General features: G+C 31.9%; 2 protein-coding genes across 5 annotated transcripts; one reads left to right on the forward strand and one right to left on the reverse strand.

Annotated features, from left to right (window-relative positions):
* Positions 1 to 12,039: 12,039 nt before the first annotated feature.
* FLA21 (FASCICLIN-like arabinogalactan protein 21 precursor) lies at positions 12,040 to 13,145 on the forward strand. The gene has a single exon (XM_078971101.1). The coding sequence runs from the start codon at positions 12,067 to 12,069 to the stop codon at positions 13,099 to 13,101; it is 1,035 nt and encodes a 344-aa protein (XP_078827227.1). The 5' UTR covers positions 12,040 to 12,066; the 3' UTR covers positions 13,102 to 13,145.
* A 4,887-nt stretch (positions 13,146 to 18,032) lies between these two features.
* Positions 18,033 to 22,019, reverse strand: LOC145012986 (uncharacterized). 4 transcript variants are annotated; one of them, XM_078971794.1, is made up of 2 exons: positions 21,225 to 22,019; positions 18,033 to 18,368 (listed from the first exon to the last, which is right to left on the reverse strand). In XM_078971794.1, the coding sequence occupies exon 1, from the start codon at positions 21,920 to 21,922 to the stop codon at positions 21,236 to 21,238; it is 687 nt and encodes a 228-aa protein (XP_078827920.1). In that variant the 5' UTR covers positions 21,923 to 22,019; the 3' UTR covers positions 18,033 to 18,368; positions 21,225 to 21,235. The 4 variants fall into 4 exon arrangements, with proteins under 4 accessions (XP_078827920.1, XP_078827921.1, XP_078827922.1 ...); XM_078971795.1 differs by lacking the exon at positions 18,033 to 18,368 and adding an exon at positions 20,578 to 20,596; XM_078971796.1 differs by lacking the exon at positions 18,033 to 18,368 and adding an exon at positions 20,590 to 20,606.
* Between the last annotated feature and the right edge of the window lie 577 nt (positions 22,020 to 22,596).

Raw genomic sequence — 22,596 nt, forward strand, 5'->3', positions numbered from 1 at the left:
TTTGCACTAGAGTATTCCACCAGGTTAATGCCCTGTCCTGGAGTAGATAAGTTGCATACTCCACTTTGTTGTGTTCAAGACATTTGCTAACGTGAAGGACCGACTCCATGTTGTCAATCCATTTCAGCAACCCGACCGCACCTTCCTTTCCATGGAATTCCTTAGGTTTATAGGCCATAAAGGACTTGTAGTTGCATTCTCTTTCATTGCTTCCCTGATTTGTTCCTCTAGTTCCTTGGTTAGCATTGAGACCCGTAGTCACTTGAGTAACAATGTTTGGGATTGCTGCCATGAGCTGTTGTGCTACAACTTGAGCAACATCGGGTGTTCCGTTCTGTGGGCGCCCGCGATTAGGCCTTCCTGACATGGTTCTAAGACACAAGAGAAGAAATACGTATAAATACATAAAATAATGTATAATATTTTGTTCACTACTATTTTGAAAACCATAAGTGTTGTCAAATTAATGGTTTGCATTAAAACTAGGCATATAGATTTGAGAAAGGAAAGAAAAAGAAAAATCTTTTTATTCAACCATTGACTAAATAAATTCTAGGGTTTGACCTCATAGTCAAAGTTTTCAAACGTAAAAAAAATAAACTTCTTCATTACCGTTTGAAATAGTCTTAAAACCAAAACAATACATCAATCCCAAAATAAAGTTTTAATGTTTTCCCCAAAAGACACCCAACATGGGTTTTCATTTCATGACAAAATAAAATAAAATACTGAAATCAGAACCAAATACTAATCGCTATCCCAACAAGAAACATCAGCACCACAATCAGTAACAACCCCCCAAACACATAATATGCGATCATCGAACGACTTGCTACTCGTGTAGCAGGACTAGCAGTGTCAGCAGCCTCCATCGAATGCTGAAACAGGATTTCCATCCCTGTCATCACTTCATCCAAAACCTCCTGATGCCCAGCTATCACAACAAGACTGTGACGTAGGTCTGCTGCCATCGACTGCATTCTTTAGGACTCCTCCGGGGTCATACCTGGCTGCCTGACAGGTATCCCAATGACTCGCTATGGTGGGGGTGCTCTCGGTCCTGCAATGTTGGTTGTTATCCTTCCCGGGATAGGAACACTCTTCCTTGCCGTCCTCCGAATATGAAGTCCATAAAGTGGTGGTTGTGAAAACACCGATGCATGCGATGTCTCGCGTTGCTGACTTGGGGCGTTGTCGTTGCTAATCTCCACCGAGTCTCCTGTGTCTTTCGTGTCTTCCGAGGGGTCTTCTTCCACCGAGGCGGGGGGAATCACGTCGAGGGATAACAGTGACATAGCCAGACTCATTAGCTGAGGCGCTAGCGCGAGAGGATGACGATGTCGACATAGTGAACTGAGACATAGTTTCAATGAGATATGAAATAAATGACAATGTATGCCTATAATATGCAATGCTTACACACACCAAAATTAACGTTTTTGAATTTTTGAAATAAAGTTTTCTCAAAACAAATTTTGAACATATTCCCATTATACTTAGCTCAAGCTTTGTATAAATCTTTCCTTAATTAAACATAGGTGATCAGGCTATGTTTAATTGAGGTCCAACGATACACCTCCGACCTAATTATATCAGTAATATGTTTGATGTAAAAAGAATTTTTATAAGTTTTGGTTATAGGTTGTGTTTTCTTAAAGGAAAATTGATGTTCTCTACAACTTTAGCTCTGATACCATTTCTGTCACACCCCGCTAAAGCGGAAACGCAAGATATGACAGTGATAAAGGTTTCATTGCAAAAGATAAAGATACAACATCATAGCAATATTTAAAAGTTTACAGCCCATAGCTTAAACAAAACAAAGTACAAGTTTTCCAAAATCACATTGTTCAAAATATAACTTCATAAAATAACTTCCACACGATGCAGCATGCTCTATGATGATGAATCTTTATATCCACTTACTAATTATTTCCTGAAAAAGCATGTAAAACGAGCGTCAACTATGAAAATAGTTGCTGAGTTCACAAGTTTATAAAATCAAGATTTGGAATAAGACTTTTCATAAATACAAGTACATTGCTTTAATGAGAAACAAAGTTCATTACTATAATGAGAAACAAAGTTGATTGCTATAATTGATAAACGAGTTTATTGCTATAATGAGTAACGAGTTTCGTTGCTAAAATAAGTATTCAAGTTTCATTGCTAAAATAAGTATACAAGTGTCGTTGCTAACATGGGAATACAAGTTTCGTATGTGCATAATGAATAGTATGTGCATCAAGTTTCCATTCATGAGTTCACAACCCAAGCCTAATGACCGAATCGTGCCCTATTGACTACTATGTGTATCGCAAGCATAGTGTATAAAATGGTAAAATGCACTCAAGCGAATCATGCGAGTGAGGAGTTGTCTACCTCCTGATAGCGCTATCCATAATAACCATAGGCTGAAAAGAGTTATTGAGTTGTGTCTAGAGATTCCAGGGACTTAACCGCGATACAGTCCTCATGAACTAAAGTAACATACACATACATACGAAATATAGCAACCAAGTTTCATACGAGTCAAAATAAATACAACGAACATAAAAATAGTTTAGGACATGCTTTTCCACCCCCAAAACATTTAAAAACCGAAAATAGGGGAGTGCGTGAATACTCACAATGTTTCGAGTAGGTACAAGTGGTGCCTCAGAATACACCAACATCTTACTACCGGGATCCTACGACATCAAACACACACTAGTGAGTTTCCATGTCGAAATCTAATTCTAATATACTAAACTCTACATATAGTGAAATGCCAATTTTATGTTCTAATATTGGTTTTATATTAATTGGTTACAATTTTTCTGAAATGATGAAATTCTATAAGTCATACGATTAAGACAATTTTTGGGATATTAATTTTCCAGATTTAGTAATATAAATTGAGGGTATTTCAACACATTTAAAGGTGTTTTAAACTCCTAAAAATGTAAAATATTATCAAACAGTTTCCAAAAATTGTAAAACCTTGTATTTTCATTCTAAATACAATAGAGGTCTTCCAAAAAATTTCCCTTGAATTTTTGATATAGTTAACTATTTTTCCAAATTTTTAAGCCTTCATAACAACATAAATTCATGAAAAATAGCATCCAAAGGATAAAAATTCTCAAACTTTTTATATTACTTTTATTAAACATTATTAAACTAGGAAAAATATAAAAATGGATTTCCAAACTATTTTACCCAATTTTATGATTTTTGAGCATTTATTCTAATAAAAATTGAAATAAATAGAAAACAGTATCAAAAATTACTCAAACTTTTTATTTTACTATTATTATACATATAGGAGCAGGGAAAAATATAAAAGATATTTTTCAGTTGGTCTTTCTATTTTTCTTTGTTTTATCCTTTAAATAATCATTAATTGAAGAATAAATAATAAACAGTTAAAGTAAATTACCAAAACGATTTGTAACATCATTTACAGTGTAAATAACCTGGGAAAAATACCAAAGATGGTTTTCATATTGTATAATCTGATTTTGTGTATTTAAGTGTATTTAAACTTAGAAAATAGGAGAAAATAGTATACAGAAGAGAAAAATCATCAAAATTTTAATGTAGCCTCCTAATGTACTACAAGGTGTTCTGGTAAATTTTCATGAATTTTGGATGAGCAGAACTATTTTTTTATATTTTTAGGCCATTATAAATACAAAAATTGGGGAAAATAGAAATGCATGATGAAAAATTCTGAAATTATTTTGCTGAGTCTCCCACCTCTGGTAAGAGCTGCGAAAATTGTTAGATACAATTTTCACACTCTCTAAATTGGTTTTGTGATTTATTGGAACCAAACAAAAAGAAAATCAAAAGTCATACTAAACAGCAACATAAATCATTGAAAATTAATGAGAGGTCATTATTCACCATAGGGGTCATCCACGAATTTATTTAGCATTTATAGACCACATAAAGTATTTTATGTGATTTATGCCCTTGTTTTCTTGTAACAATTTTAATAAATCAAGGAAATGATAAAAACTCTTGGGATTTTCCAGATATTCATATCATCTTAATGGGAATCTGGGAAAATTTTATTTCGAACTGAAAAGAACTTTTAGATTTTTTTTATAATTAAAATCATTTACATGCACTATTAACAATGTACTTTGATCATCAAGCTCTTTAGCTCGGTGTTCATCACATGCATCACGGTTTGAAGACCATGCATGGACATATGTTGGTCGTAGTTATGTTTTCAAAGGAAATACTTGAATGCATAAGGTATATGAACCCTTAAAACTTGTAAAAATCCATATTTTAGTGCTTGACAGTTGACATAGGTTTTGGTCCTTGGATTTCACCGATAAACAACATGCATATTGTTCTTGGGTGAAACCCTACCACCATCATCATCAAAGTCGACATTCATGGATATGTTCATCAATGTTCATAAAGAATGGTGTAGAAGAATGAGAAATGCAAGAAAACTCTTTAAAACAAGAAAGAAAAGTAAGGGAAAATGAAGGATTTCCATGAATTCCTTGAAGAACAACCTTAGAAGATGAAGATTTGAGTGTGGATAGGTGTTCTTGGCTTATGATATTCGTGGGTTTGGAGAGGTAGAATGAGAGTGTTAAGTGGTTGAAGTGATAGAAAATGAGAGAGAGTGAGAAAGAAGTTAGAGTGCAAATATGGTGAAAATGATTAGGTGTGTTGGTAAGGGGAAGGATGTATTGGGAGAGGGGAGGCCGAGTTTTTTGAGGGTATTATAGAGTCTCCCTTTCACTTATTTCATATAATTATAATCTCTCCTGTTTTTATAAATTTGTCCATATTTTTATAACTATGCATTAACCTAGTTTTCTTTTCATAAAATCTTGACATTTAACTTGTAGATTAGGGTTAAATGTTAATAATTAAATTTTCTTTCCATGATTATATTTACTAATTTTTTTAACTTAAATTGATCTTATAAGGTTTATAATAAATTTTTATGGAGTTTAGGTGTTAATTTTATAAAATTTAGGTTTTTACGACTTTTTAGGGTTTTGGGACCTTGTTAGCTCTTTAAAAATATAATGAAGTGAAATTAGAAGGTTTTAATTTATTTTAGGGTTTCATACCCTTTTTCAATTGTATCAAAGTTTGAAGTTTTATTCTAATTCGGGTATTGACATTCTCTATAATAGTTGAGCAATTCACTTGAATTGTAAGAGTCAGGTATATTAGTCCTAGATTTTTGTTGGATCCAAGTTTCTACAAGATTATGACCTAATATCTACTACTAGGCCATCGTATGATATGCATATATGGTTTTATAAAAAGATGCATGAGTCCAAGAATGACCTGAATTTGACAGTTGTCACAAATTTTCCTACAATAATAGCTTTCCTCTTCTTCTAATGTCGCTGCACATCCTTGTTGAACTAGAAGATCCTTCCTCTTCACCTTCCATCATGTGATTTCATTTGAACCCTTGAATTTCTCCAAATCAAACTTGTGAGTTGACACCTTCAATCATAGGAATACAAACCGCATCTCTGATACCACTTGTTAGGAAGTAAAGCGAATAACAAGCTAACCTATAAGCACACAAGACATAATATTAATGTGGTTCGGTCAAGGTGACCTACGTCTATGGGTAGGAGGGGAGTATTCTTTATTTCAGAGCTCTTAAATAGAGGTTACAAGTATAATTACGATTTTCCTATCAGTCTACAATTCAAGATAAAAAACAACCTAGCATGCATCCCTATTTATAGTTGAGGAATCAGACCTAAAACCCTAATAGCCCAAGCCTAGTGGCCCATAGGCCCATGAATGGTGACATTTAATCATATTCTGCCATGTAGCATCTTCTATAACATTCTTCCATGTCAAACAACCCATGCACATCAGCAACACACATGATGGACCACCTTGACCATAATGGAGCATTATGATGCACAGGTGGCGCATCATGACCACTAATGGTCCAACATCAATCATGGTGGCACAACATGATGTATATCTTGAGCAACACGAAATTCTAAGCATCCTTGAATGATCTTAAGCATCATAGAGGACTTAATAGCATACTTGGCTTATCATGGATACCATGGCTCATCAAGGAACCAAAATGGCCCATCTTGCACCATGATGGCGCAACATGTGCAAGGATGGTGCAACTGTTGGATAAGGTGTCTAAGTCCATAACTTATTTGGTACATACTTGACCCGACCCGGCATGGTCCATTTGGGTTGCATTTCATCCAAACGATTTATGGATAATTTTATGAGAATTGTATACTTACGATTTATTAATATATTATAAGTTATAATATATTAATATGAAGTCATGTTATTTAATTAGTTTTAGTCTTAAATTAATTATGAATTAATTTAGAGATTAAAAAGAAGACTGATTAAATTATGGGCTATTATATTTTATATAGTGTGGGCTAATACTCATTTGTTAATGGGCTAAGCTAATATGGAAGTCCATGGATGATCCATGGAGCTTTTAACCCATGGATCCTTGGAAAGGAAAAGACATGGGTTATTAGGGTTTCACTCTAACCATGCACACTATATAAATAAGCATATGATGCAAGAAATGACACTAGCTGTGTGGGACTTAGTGGTGGCCGATTTCATAAGAAAATATACTACTCTCTCAAAGTTTTCCAAATGTTTGTGGTGATTTGTGATTCCATTTGAGGCATTCACACTATTGGTGTTTGGCTCTCAAACTCCAAACAATCAACCATCATCAAAAGGTATGTATTTCTACTAGTAGTTTTATGATTCATAACCCTTATGTTATGCTAGTTAGGAAGAAACCTTGGAAATTATTATTTGCATGTATTTTAGAAGAAAACATAGATCCAAGGTTTATTAGGGTTGCATGCACACTTAGGAAGTGTTAGATTGCTCAAAACCCAACAGCAACATGATTCAAGTGTGGTGCAAGAACTTCTAGGTTGGAGAAACATCACCACCTTGGTGCAACAGGAACATGTTTAGCGCAACAAGAATCTTCTTAGAGCAAAAATGCTTCTCCCTGGTGCAAGAGGGACTCTCCATGGTGCAAGAGGGATATGTTTGGCATAAAAAGGAATGCCCTTGGTGCAACAACATCCTTCTCGCCCTAACCCTTTATAAGATGGTGCAACAAGTTCCCTTGTTGCTCCATATAACTCCCAAGTGCTCGAAACCCCTTCTAGATGTTCCAACTCCTCTTCTATATGATGTATTCCTTTGGCACTTGATACGTTCCTTTTTCAGACATTCCCTTTTCAGATGATCCGTTCCTTTATCATATGCTCCATGAACCCCAAGTGCTCCATTGAGTTCCAAGTGCTCCATTGACTTCAATTGCTCCATGAGAATGCTCCAAATGCTCAAGTCACATTTAACATATGTCAATTCTAATATAGTAATTAAACATTTAGAATCCTGAACATGTAAAATCTCCTTCTCCAAACCAAGGTCCACTACAAACGTTAAATCCTTTCAAGTATAGCAATCTAGGTAAGAAACCTAAGGGCATGTTATATTACATAATAATTAACACATATTAGCATATAAGGCATCTCTCCTATAGAATGCTAGTGTATATCATAGCAAGTAAGGTAACCTAAGGCATGATATAAAATAAAATTTTTCATTAGCACATAATAGTTATTAAGGTATTTACCCTAAAGTAACCTAGTCATTGTGTATATTTAGGCATACAACCTAAGATATACTAGACACACATCTCATCATTATCACCTCATCTTTATGTTTAAGTCTAGAAATACTCATAAGTCCTAGTTTGATTAAACTAGTGCTCTGATATTAACTGTGACATCCTCTATGTTCATAATATCTTTATTTGCAACAAATCTCAGTATATTAAAATCTTTTTGAGTGCAAATGATTGGCTCAAATAATAATCCTAAGGATGTCAAAACTGATACATAAAATATGTTACAATGTAAAGACCCAATGCTCCTGAACACTATTGTTGGTCTTTTCTTCATTCACTCAACATCCTATCAAAGCCTCCAGCAGTCTAAACACCACTACTTGTGATGCATATAAAATGAGTGGGTCAGGTTGGGAAACCTGGTGAGATACATAGGGTTTTCAATCACACAATGTTATATATATATATATATATATATATATATATATATATATATATATATATATATATATATATTGAACCTACAAGCCAATTGCTATCATCAACACGGATACATCATATCTCGAAAACAATCTACCCTATCCTGTCAATCCCCATGTACTGATCCTATACAAAGACCTTACGCATTTTAAAGGATCAATGTGAACAGAAAGTTAACTACGTTGTTTAGGTGGATTCCCCTTGCAGCAAACGAGTATTAATAAGGACATCAAAGGAGAGGAATGGAATAAGTCTCACCATAAACCTCAGTTCATAAAATACGATGAGACAGTTAAGTCAGGGGTGGTTATCTAGATAACTATGCCTACCTGAGGTATTTGTACTTGAAGTACTACCCCCATACTCACTTTAACTGGAAAAATAACAATAGACATGCCTAGTAGTGTTCTATTACTAATTTACCCTATTTGGCAGTCTATGAAGTTCCCTTAATTACTTCGACACTAGAAACGCTGATACACAAAGCTCGTCAAAGAAAAGGAAGAGGGGATACTAGTATAGTACTCCAGTATGCTCCTATACTCCGCCACGTAATATTGTCAAAAAGGAGTTTGTACATGATAGTACTTTTGGCACATTATAGTACACTGGTACAAGTAGGATTCGCACCCCAGCGTATATTAATACCCCAGCACAAGTAGCACCTGACAAACAGAGATTTGAAAAAAGACTTGGTAAGTAAAAAGTACTTCTAGCACATAATGGCACCCTAGATGAGTAGCACTTGAGAAACATAGTTCTACCCTCCGTTTCGAGCTTATATACATCCCAACATAAAACTACTCTAATGTCCACAGTTAATTGAACTAAGAATCTCTTTCAAGTCTTAAGGTGTAACTAACATCTCTTCAACTTAACTCAAACTAATCATCCTTTATAAGGCAAGTTTACTAATCAATCTCCAATACCAACTTTGTTTAGGCAACACTATCCTAATTTAACACAAAGTATTAAGTATTTAATATATATTTATTTTCCCAGAAATAATAGTTATATTATTATTATTATTATTATTATTATGTAATAGTATTATATGTACATCTAGCACATATTCGAAACAAATATTTAATTCATTTATTAGATATGTGTATTAAAATCATGTTCATGAAAGTAACCATGCACTCACTTGTTAAGGTGGATAATTGGTGATATGGTTAGTGCTTCGCCTATCACCTTAGATTTTCCTTTGGAAATACCTAGGTACGAATATCACTAAGTCTTAGTCTTGTAGTTCTTGCAACTATAATAATAATAGTATAGATCCTTTAGTAATCTCAATGAATATTGATCTATAGCTGATAATGAACAACTAGATAAGATCATATTATAGGTATAGTTCATTTCGTATACATAGTATACTGTTTGGAAATCCTACTTTAAACACATCATTAAATCCAGCATAGACATCATTCATGTAAGTAGATCAATCAGTATCATGATATGGAATCACTGATAAATCTTATTTATTGATTCATAATAAAAACTATGAATATAAATATAAGTTACAGTTAAAGCATAGTAAGTGTAGTTTAACTTACAAGAATTTTAGCAAAAACCGGAAAATTGTGTGAGCAGAATTTCGACTCGAACGTCTCTATTTGTTGGATTCTCCGACGAGCCAGAGCCCCGCTAAGAACTTCAAAAATCTTGAGAAAATCAGATATTAGGAGAAGAAAGTTGATTTAGGGGAAAAAGGGTTGTGAAGGCATGAGTAGTGGCTGCAAAACTGCTTATATATATATATATATATATATATATATATATATATATATATATATATATATATATATATATATATATATATATATATATATATATATATATATATATATATAGCGGACTGGCCAGGCACGTCGAGCCTTATAAGCAGGCGTGTCGCGCCTCTGTGCTATAATCACTCCTCCCGTGTTTTTCTCATACAAACTTCGTTTTTGATGTTTTTATATCCGCGTGTAGCTATCGACTAGTACTACAACTTGTATTTACACTTCGTCGGCTAATTATCAATGTATTTTTAATTTTATATTTTTAGAAGACTTGCACTGTTAAAACCCAAGTAAAAATCATAACTCTTTCATACGAATCTTGTTATCGAATGTCTTTGTATTAACGGAATTGTATTCATGAGATCTTCGACTCTTGTTTACATTTTTAATATTCAACCGATTTTAATTTCGATTTATGTGTCGCACACTGCTACACCGAAACTTCAAAAAATTGCAACTTCCTCGTACGAAGTCAGATTTAGGCGTTCTTTATATGAACGCTCTTGCTTATAGAATTACTATGACTTTTGTTTATATTACTTAGGCTAATAAGCAACCTATCTTCCATTATTATTTTACGACATATTTTTGTTGTATAGGGCTCAAAGCAAAACTTCAAACAATCATAATTTATTCATACGATGTTAGATTCAAGCGTTCTATATACCTACGAAATCGTCATCACGAATACTATAACCCTCATCAATATTATTTATCCAAAATAATCTTCTATCAAAAAAACATCTATTTATCACTCGTAAAGCATACACCAAATAATTATCCTATTCAAAGATTTTATTTATAATAATTATTACTTATTATATGTTAAATGTCTAGCCCGAATTTGCGGGTGTTACATGATGGCAGCCCCCAAACCCTATTTATGCAAGAAATATTTTGGTAATGTGTAGGTAAAAATGGTTAATCGATTGTGCATTTCCTTTCTTTGTATCCTCAGATATGTCGACCCACTCTTATGTCAACAACAATTCTTCCATCGGAGTCCACCCATGAGGGATGCTTTCGTTCTAGTTGCCGCCGCTTATTTCCATTTGCGGTATGGAGGGGGTTGGTTCTCCTAGATGTATTCAGGTAAAGGGGTTGAGTTTCATGTACGAAGTCGTCATCAGACTCGTCGAGAGTTTGGGTTTGTGTCCCGTAAAGTGGTGGCTTGGTGATGCAAAATGGTGTTGGGTTTGTGAAACGTTAATGAGAAAAGTCACAAAGTTGTTGTTGATCATATTGGGGGTAATATTTGGCATAGCCTTGAGATAATATTTTTGAACATATTGATATTGATTTTTTTTTTTTTGGTGAATATGGGCATCAAGTTGGAAACGATAAACCAAAGTCGATGGATTAAAAGAGAAAGTACTTTTAATTTGCGTGCTTAAACTAGAAATACGAGATTTTTTTTCTATTGAATTTATGATGGAGTTGTTGGAATCCATTTTGTATTAAAAATGAATGAAAAATAAAAGAAGAGAGAGAGAGAGAGAGAGAGAGAGAGAATATGATCTACGTTTGAAGGATAAATTTTGTTGGTATTTACAGAGTGGTAAATGGTTAAGAAAAAAATTATTAATGAGAGAGAGAGAGAGAGAGAGAGAAGAGATCTTCATCATCTACTGGTGATTCACCACGATTTCACTAGATGTAGTGTTCTTGGTACGATGAAATGCCATATATATATATATATATATATATATATATATATATATATATATATATATATATATATATATAAAAAGAGAGAGAGGAGATCTTCATCATCTACTCGTGATTCACCACGACTTCTAGTGTTTCTGTTACAATGAAATGTCATGTGACATTTACCACTATGTGCGGTTTGGATACTTCCTTTAGCTTTAATCGATACAAATCACCCGTATAAATTAGAATTTGAATCACCCGTATAAATTAGTAAAATTCTGAGAAAGCATTGAAATATTTTTGAAAAAACAAAATCATGATTTAAAAAGATTTCATTTGATTTTGGGATGTGGAGTACTAAAATGAAGATATCGAATTATTGATAGACTAATCTTGTACATTTACAAAATTTGAGGGTTGTTTACGAAAATATAATCAAAATCTATATCAACCGCTTCGGGACTCCTCACCTCTCACCTCTTTCACTCTGCAACTCAACACACAAAAATGGGTAAAGGAATATTCTTCACCTCCGCCTCAATGCTTCTCGCCGTCATAATCACCACCACCCTCCGCTCCCACCACCACCAACAACAACAACTCCCAAACGACACTTCCTCCTCCTTCACGGACATCACCACCAACGCTTCCAAACTACTCCGATCAAATGGATTCAACTTCATAGCCACCTTCCTCCACATCTCACCGGACCTCTTCCTATCAACACCAGAAACCACCGTCTTTGCCATTCCTGATTCCGCCATTTCCAACCTCTCAATCCGTCCTTACATGACCAAACACCTCCTCGCCTACCACATCTCGCCGGAAAAATTAACCATCCAAGATCTGTTCAAAAAACCCATAAAAACCTGCTTACCAACCTTGATTCAACACCAGAAAGTTTCAATCACGAAGAACGATAACAAACATCATGTTCTTGAAATCAACAACGTGTTGATTACTCACCCGAATTTGTTTCTTCAAGGCCCCGTCATTATTCATGGCGTTGCAGGTCCGTTCGCTTCCTTCAATCATAACCAAGAAAGCATAACATTACCATTGTGTGAATCCGGTGGTGGTGGCGGCGGCGTTGTCCGTGGATTTATCAAGAACAAGGAAGAATGGGGGCGAGTGGTGAAATTTCTGAGCTCATCCGGATTCATGCCGTTTGCCATTGGATTAAACTCTGTGATTCAGGGGATTCTGAAAGATTTTCCAGATTTGGATTCGGTGACGATTTTTACACCTCCGAATGTTGCGTTAATGGCTATGTCATCACCATTGTTGGATAAGTTCATGAGGTTTCATATAGTTCCATTTAGGCATTCTATCAAACAGTTGGCAGGCATGCCAGCAGGTGCGTCTTTAAGAACTCTGGTTAAAGGTAAAGATGTGGAGATCACTGATACGTCTAGATTTTCTCAAGTTGTGTTCATCAATGGAGTCGCGATTACTGCACCGGATTTGTTCTTGTCGGAGAAGTTTATTGTTCATGGAATTGCTCGGCCTTTGAATATGGACGAGCTTTCTAGCATGTCGTGATAAAAATGGTAATAGGATTCTTCGATACATATTTCAAAAAAAAAAAAAAAAAACAAAACAAAAAAACAAACTTTGGCAAATTAGAATTAAACGTGGGCATTTATCTTCGAAGTTAAAAAAATAAAATAAAATAAATAAATAACTATTATGATTATATTTGATATATTAACTGAAAAATTAACTGCTAGCTTACAAGCGACATTTTGATTTATCAAACACGAAAACATAAAAAGGTTCAAAAAATAAGCTAACTTATCAGCTAGCTGTGACGCGCCAAACACACCTAGTTTTACAATTATGAAAGAAATCAAAAATTCATTTGCAAAATCAAAAAATTCAATTTAAAAATCACAATTTCCTCAAAGTCACGATTGTCATACATTCTCACAAAGAGTCAAGGGTTACGTCATTACCATTTGCAGAAGTTAGCAAAACAAATTGTACAACAATTTGGAATAATTATTTGCAAATACGACAACAAAATAATTTTTTTTGACAGATGCAATTGATATAACTTGGTTATTTCCGGCTCCAATATCACTTTTATACAACATGATGTAAGTTTCCGTAAATCTTATTATCACTTTCATCGTTTACTTAAATATAATTTGTTTAGCTTAGTTAGTTTAGTTTAATTTATAATTAGTTAAGTTTAATTAGTCATTATTTTGCATCACCTGCTTCAATTATGAAATTCAGATGTAATTCTAGTAGATATAATCTATTAAGTGGTGTCTATACAATCGGCTTGGTTGTTGAACTAAATTATTATTTTGGAATTTAAAAATGATTTGGGTAATGTAAATACAAATTATAAATTAAACTAAATTATTAAAATTACTAATTATAAGTTACATCAAAGTAATAACATAAGTACGAGATAAATGATTAATGTAATGTAACTAACCAATTTTAAGTTTTTACATTATGGCATGTTTATGTCTATACAAGTTAACATTGAAGAATAAAAGTAATTTCACATTTATTCGTACATTATAAAAAATGATAAAGATAAACAAGTACAAATGTATACTACTCTTAAACGTGATCTTATTTAGTTGTCGTTGACTATAGTAGAACGCCTCATGCATGAGAGAGTAGTGTGTAGGGATGGCAAAACCCGCATACCTAATGGGGAACCCGAAACCCGCACCTTTTTTGACTGAGGAATTCCCAGGTTGATCGGGGATGAGGACGGGGATGAGAAATACCCGAATAAAAAAATGGAAATGGGGATGGGGATGAGGATACCCTTAATCCCCGACCTTGGATCCGCCCCCGACATATATTAATATATAAAAATAATATTAAACATATATTTATAGTATAGTTTATAATATATAAAATTTGATCTAAGTAACCTAACTCATTAGTAATTACTTGGTTGAAATTATACTTTTTGTTTTTTCTTTTATCTAATTTAAACTTGTGTGTGTGTGTGTGTGTGTGTGTGTGTGTGTGTGTATATACATACTTGTAGTCGACCCGCACAATGCAGCGGCGGCGATTAATTTCATTTCAAATAGTAGTTCCTAGGCAGCGACTGATTTTCTTTTTGCATACGTGAAAATGTTTCGTTTCTATGGCCAACGTTGTTTTTGCTTGAATGTATAAGTATGTTGCTTATTCAGGTTCAAATAAAAAGCATTTTGTTGGGTGTGGTTATTTTCATTTATGTGAATAGTTTTGGGACAATAGTTAGATTCCTTTCAATGTGGTTCAAATTGTTCCTTTCAATTAACGACAGGACATTATCATCTTTGGTTAAAAATATATGTACGTTGCTATTTCAGGTAAAAAAAATAAACACGTGTCGCTCTTTTTATAATATGTATATATAAAAAAATTGTTTTATTATAGGATATCATTGAAGTAAGTTGCTTTTTTGTTAAAATTAAATATACAGTTTTAAATTCCATCAATTTAGATGTATGTGAAGTTTGAGTGCATGTATATTATTTGTATTATTAGTTTCATTCTTTTTTAACATACATTATTGTTAGTTTTATCGATTTGCAATAATATATGGTTTTACTATTATCATGTATATTGTTTTTGTCATTAGTTCTAAAATTCATTTTAGTTTTTTCAACAATATATAATTTTACTATTATCATCGATTAGTGTTCAATTGTTGTTATTTTTGTTGGTGTCTAAAATATGAGAGAGCAATACAATTCATTTGTTATTATAATTTAATAATTTTTAATTTTTCACAAATGCTTTTCTTTGTGTATATTTCAATGTATTTTGGTGGTGATATGTTTAATATATTTTATTTTATTTAAAAAAAATAAAATAAAAAATAAAAAACTAAAGTTAAATAATTCGTTTTTCCAAACATGTTTAGGATTTTTGTTTTACTTTTGAAACAAATTACATAGTTTTTCCAAAAATATTTCGGATTTTATTCACATATTTAATCAAAGTTAATGTTTATATCACCAAATATAAAACAATTTGTACATTCTTATTCTTATATAATGATGATAACAAACCAAAATTTAAATTTGATACTTTATTTCCATATAATGTATAGTTGAATAGTTAGATTTTGAATTTTAGTTTCTAAAGTTCAAAGTTAGTTGAAAAAACTAAAAAAAAACATAATTCAAAATAATTATACTAAGATAGTATGTAATATATAAATGTAAATAAAATTTTAAAGGTTTAAAGAAATTAAAAATTAAACAACTCTAAAATTTGTATATATATATATATATATATATATATATATATATATATATATATATATATTAAAAAATTAAACTAAAACTACAAGAGTTTCATTTTCAAATGACATAAAATAAAATAATAACGAATTAATATTATTAATATTAGAAGCTTTACATATACCTACCATTTAAATAGAGATATAAAATATGAGATGGAAAGTGGGAAAGGTTAAAAGTCTACTAACACAATGATGTTATGATTTGCATATCATTAGAGCATCTCCATTGGTGCAAGGTGCCATCTTGCAAATGAATAAGGTACCATCTTGCAAATGAATGTCAACTTATCATCATTTTATTAGTTTTTGGAAAGAGAATTCAATTTTTGATAAAAAAAATAATAGGAAACGAAGAATTAATATAAGGAGTTTTCTATAATTATCCCATATTTTTCAATTACATCCTTCTTGATTTGATTTTTTGTCTTTTGTTGTTTTTATTTATTTTGTTTTTTTTTTTTTTGTTTTTAATTCTTTATTATTATTATTATTATTATTATTATTATTATTATTATAAATTTCGCACAAAATTTTAACATTCGGACAACATTATAAATTCGAACGGCTACATAAAATCGGTTTTTAATTATTTTTTATATTTTAATATTAATATTACTATTGTTGTTATTATTATTATTATTATTATAAATTTCGAACAACATTTTATAAATCGGAAATTATAAATACGAACAACTATATAAAATTGGAACAAAAACAAAGTTTATCTCTATTAATTACGGATATTAATTGGTACGGTATTAAATACTCGACTAAATGTTTTCAATCTGGATAACATTGTATCAATATGCATGATGCAACACGCAACTGTAATATCGCACCAATTAATATCCATAATTAATATTGATAGACTTTGATTATGTACCGATTTTATATAGTCGTTCGAATTTATAATGTCTGATTTATAAAATATTGTTCGAAATTTATAATAATAATAATAATAATAATAATAATAATAATAATAATAATAATAATAACAATAAGAATATTAGTATTAAAATATAAAAAATAATTAAAAACCAAATTTTATATAGCCGGTCGAATTTACAATGTCGTCCAAATGTTAAAATTTTGTGCAAAATTTATAATAATAATAATAATAATAATAATAATAATAATAATAATAATAATAATAATAAAATATAATAATAATAATAATAAGAATAATAATTTGTGTTAAAAAGGAAAAAAAAATATCAAATCAAATATCAAAAAATTGATTTGATTAATTTTAAAGGGGGTAAATTTGGATAAAGATAGTACTTATAACACAACCCTTAATATAATTATATAATAAAGTTTTTTGTTAAAATATTAGTACAATTAATATTTGCAAGTCTTGCAAACTGTGAAGACAAAGTACACATGACATTTGATTTTTGTGATATAGCATTGCAAAGTTGTTTTACAATAGCGGCTGTGGAAAGCCTTAGTATACAAATTTTTTGTTGTTTTTCAAGAATTAATCAGTTTTTCATATTTTTTGAATGAAATGTGACATAATTACAACCAAAAGTGCAAATCTTTAAAACGTATAGCAAATTTATCCAAATTTTTACAATGGTGTTAGAAAAGAAAGACAAACAAGTATTTTGAAACAAAATCAAACTCAAGATATTTAAGAGAAAATTATGATAGTTCTCAAAACATAAATAAATATAAAGTACAATGAATTGTAATTAGTTCAAAAAAATTTAAAGAATTTATTTAACCGTGACTATTGTGTTATTCTAACTTTTTATTTAAAAAATTATATTATAAATAGGCTTAGAAAACATATAATGATTTAACAATGTTATAACTATGAGAGTATGGACATGTTTTTGTTATTTGTTTCAATTTGGTCTCTATCAAGATTTTAATTAAGCTTTTGTACTTATTTTCAATTTTTTTATTTTTTAAATCAACTCATACTCCTTTATTTGTGAAACTGGTCCATACGTAACCCAACTTTGTAATTTATCAGATAGCTATATTGATATTTTTTATAGCATAATCATTTATTTAATTTACAGTTTCAATAACAAAGTACATTCTATTACAATTACCCTTTTAAATCAAACAATAATAAGAGTAAGTTCATAATAAAGTTAAATATTATTTTGCTTTTTTATTTTTTGATGTAATTAATATTATTTTGTTGGTTACTTCAACCCAAAATTTATCTACGACAATCGAAGACAAAAAGATGCTTCTTTGATGCAATAATATTAAAAACAAATCATGCTTATCAGATCCAGCTGTTTATTTGGCTAAATGTGAAATTACAAATACATAACTAAACATACCAATACCACAGATCATACTAATATTCAACAAATCAGATACACACACAACACAAAATAAAAAACACGCAAACTCAGGAACAACCCTCAGATTTATATACAAACACAAACACAAACACATAAAGATTTGGCCAAGAACCTTAAAACAAATAAAACGGAAAAAACAGATATAGAACAAATAATCGACGACGGATATAGGAATCATATGCTTGCATTCTTCAACTTTCATCCTGCCACACAAAACATCCAAAAATCAATAAAAATGAAGCTAAATGGAAAATTAAACAGAATAAATAACAAATAAACAACAAAAACATGAATAAATATAAAACGCAGAGCCAGATCTAAGATATTGAGACATATATATACATATATATATATATATATATATATATATATATATATATATATATATATATATATATAGAGAGAGAGAGAGAGAGAGAGAGAGAGAGAGAGAGGGAGAGAAATAAGAGAGCAGGAGAAGCGCAGATGTTTTCTTTAGTGTTTTTGGAGCTTTATTCATTTTTCCGGTGTAGAGTGATGTAGAAGAGTGTGATGCAGTCATGCAGAAGCTATTTGTTGCATCAATGTTTTTAGATGAATAGGGAATGAAAGGAGAAAGTGGACATATAGAGCAAAAACATTATGATGGGGTTAGCAAAGCAAGCGACCGATAAATTTTAGGGTCTAAAGAGAGATACGAAGGTGAAATGTGGTCAAGGAGTTTGGGTCAATACTACTTATATGGGAAGAAGCAGGCCGTTGGATTGTAGTGTTTGATGAACGGCCCAAATAAATATAGATCGATTCGTGTGAGATTTTTATGTGTTTTGGTTGTTACGGATAGCAAATGAGCTTTAATGGCTTGCACATATTGTTTAAATATTTGTACATATTATATATTGTATTGTGATTGGTTGTGATCCCTTCACATGGATCACTAACCAACATAATCCACACCGTCAAAAAAAAATCCTATGGTCCATATTTCATTTCCTTGAATTTTAAGACAATTATCTTAATTTTTGAGGGCCCACAATTATAAATGATTTATATATATATATATATATATATATATATATATATATATATATATATATATATATATATATATATATATATCTTGATCTATTTTACGTTAAATATCAATCTCATAATTTTTTTCTACTTGATTTTTCATATATGTATTTAAATTTGGTAGAAAATTTATTTATAATTTTTATGCGATTTATGGGTACTTATATATTTTATAAAATCTTTAAACTTATGCTGATAAAATTGAAATATAGAGTTTTTTCTTACGTAAAAATTTGCATGTTAAAAGAGATAAAGAAATCCTCGTTATCCCCCGTCTCCCCATTGGGGGTGGGGGTGGAGGTTTATTTATATTCCCCGATGGGAATGGAAATGAGAATGAGGATGGAGATTGAAATAAGGATTCGGGGATGGAAATGGGGATTGGGGTCCGCTGTGTTCCCCATCCCCATTGTCATATCTGGTAGTGGGACATGAAAGAGCCTAGAATTTCATTCACTCATAAACAAAACACTATAATATTTGCCACACTTTTTGCAACCAACTGAAAAGTTTGCAAAACATCGTCTCATCGAGGGTATGGCAAAAGAGATGCATCAATAATATTCTAGAGTGCATCGATTATTTTAAATTAAGATGATTTTTTTTTTTTTTTTGGAAATGTGACAGCACTAAAAGGCATTTACCAACATCTGACTTGTTCATTGATTCAGATAACACAAATAAATTTGTTTTTAAACGAAAACATGTTATTTTGTTAGTTATTTGAATAATTGTGCTAAATGATAAAAACAATCGTTTTAACCTTTTAAACTATTTTGTGGTTAATGAAATTTTCATGTTTAATCTTCTTCTCATGACAAACAATAGGGGTGGCAATTAGGTCGAATTCGAGTTCTCGAGTCGCGGGTTTTAGAATACTTCGACCCAACCCATCTCATATATGTATTGAGATTGACAGGTTGGCGAGTCATAGATTCGTGGAATGGAAACATCAACCCATACACAAATCACATACCCTGTTTAATTATACACAAATTATACATAGGTTCGCAAATCAGTTTCAAGTTTCATGTCAATGGTCAGGGTCAACGGATCGGTTTTAAGTTAACATTTCACATATTAAATTTATACATGTTATACACTTCTCTAGAATTAATTACGTGTTAGCATTTAAGCATTTACACTGAAATGTAGCAATGTTGGTGACAAAATGACAAATTATCGACTGGTTCGCCAGCGATGGTGGGTTGGTGAAAGGGGAAGGGCGACGTCTAATGGCAACGATGGAGCTCGTGTTTGCTGACGCTGGTGTCAAGTATCCGACAAGACGAAGGGTGGGAGCCAATGAGGATAAGACGATGGAAAGGCAAACATCGAATTAGGTGTTAGACATGTTTCTGATTTGGGATTCTCGATTCTAGGGCACCCTCCAAGCAAATAACCAAATACCAATTAATTAATAAATATTAAATATTTTTTTAAAAATCATATATATTTAACGAGTTGGTGGGTCAGAAAAATCAACCTACATACATTTATTTTCAGGTTGGGTCAAAAATTCCCCTCTAAAAAAGAAAGATGATAACTTCCACATTCATCAAAATGTTGAGTCTTTACACCATGTTACCCTCTTCTTATTTCTTAATGAGAAAAATCCAAAAGAACATCTATATTTATTTTAATACTAAACAAACAAACCATGATAATAGCTCAAATACGTTCTCAAACATAAGGATGGCAAGATAAGTGTGTTAATTCACATCTAAAATCGGAATCACAAATAATCTAAGAGATGAAAAAAAAAAGGAAAAAGAAACAGCTTGATAGAGAAACAACTTAACAAAAACAAAACTTGATAGAGAAACATATGAATACAAGAAAAGAAAAAATCAAAGAGAAGCTATGAATGCTCATAATCAAGCAAAGAAAAATCGAATGGATTTAAATGTAGTTGGTGTAATATAGACATTGAAGATCATCATCTACAACAAATATAACATAATGATCAAAACATAATTTACAGCGATTGATTACATAGAAATTACCTCGAATATCTTCAAGAACGAGCTTTAATTCTTTTCATGATGATCATTGTCATTTTAGATCCCATCAATGTGACATTTTTCGCTTGAGAAAACTTTGAATTCCTGAAGAGTTTCAGAGCTTCATTCATCTCACCATTTCCACACTCCTCCATACAAACCACAATTACGCCTCCAACCACAACAGTCCTCTCAAGCTCCCTAACGTACCTCGATGGAAATAATGCCAGATCCAAATGAGCACTGAACCCTAAATTGAAAACCCCATCAAAAAAGGGCAAATTATGTGGATCTGCTCTACTCACCAGAGGCGGAGAATCAACTACTTCAACGCCGGTGATTTCGTGTAATCCGATCTCCTTTAGCGACATGACAGCCTGACCGCCACCGGCGGAGACGATTAGAGCGTGTGTGTGGTTGGAGATGTGTTTTAGGGTTCGGAGATCATTGAAGATTGCAGAGAACGAATCGACGGATTTCCGCCAGGTGTGGGTGGACCATAGACGGTGGTTTTTCTTTTCGATGGTGGTGATTGGGCGGTGAGCAGCGTCACAGGAGGATCTGGGATGAGGTTTGTGGTTAGGGTTGATGCAGGTTTCTGGTGGGGTTTGGAAGAGGAAGACGAGGAGTAGAGTGAATGTGGCTATGGTGATTGCTAAGTATGAGATTTTGTTTAGGAAGGTTTGAATGTGTTTCTCCATTGTTAGGGTTTCTCCTCATTAGATTGAGATGAAGTGAAGAAGAAGAAGATGGTGACCTCCATTGTTGATTCACAAGAAATCATCCGATTCATTAAATGCTTCAATCATAAGAGTTGTCGAATTTCACAAATTTCACTAATCTGCCCTCAAACTCTTAAGTTTTGTTAAACGAGAAACATATGTTTTGTTTACTCACATTTCAACCACATTTAATTAATTTTAAGGCTTTGTATCTTTGTGGTTATAACTGTTTGTTTTATATATGCCTTTGTTAGCTTAATTATTTATATATTTACTAATTAAGGATAATAATAGGTAGAAATGAAATCAACTTTTTAATGTTGATATTTCTTTCCAGTGGTTATATATTGTTATCTCAACCTAAGAATAGCAACGGGGCGGGTTTGGGGTGGGGCATGGTTTCTTAAACCCGCCCCAATATCTTTTGGATATTTTATTAGGGAGTCTTATTGGGTTTTGGGTTTTTTTCATCAGGTTTCGGTTATCTTTTAGGGTTTATGACAACTCATAACGAAATCTTTATTCTGATTTATGGTACTCCAGTGTCTTACAAAAAATATAACAAAAAATTACATTATTAAAAAAAAGACAAAACTATAAAATTGGTCCCTGTGGTATTCAAAAAACTTTGGATAGGGTCCAAAAAGTTTTCA

This window comes from Lactuca saligna, chromosome 8, assembly GCF_052625555.1.
Source record: "Lactuca saligna cultivar CGN05327 chromosome 8, ASM5262555v1, whole genome shotgun sequence".
In the NCBI taxonomy this organism is placed as follows: Eukaryota; Viridiplantae; Streptophyta; class Magnoliopsida; order Asterales; family Asteraceae; genus Lactuca; species Lactuca saligna.

What these genes read in the sequence shown, in the direction of transcription:
- FLA21 (XM_078971101.1), top strand. Translation starts at nt 12,067, where the DNA reads ATGGGTAAAGGAATATTCTTCACCTCCGCCTCAATGCTTCTCGCCGTC.
- LOC145012986 (XM_078971794.1), bottom strand. Translation starts at nt 21,922, where the DNA reads ATGGAGAAACACATTCAAACCTTCCTAAACAAAATCTCATACTTAGCA.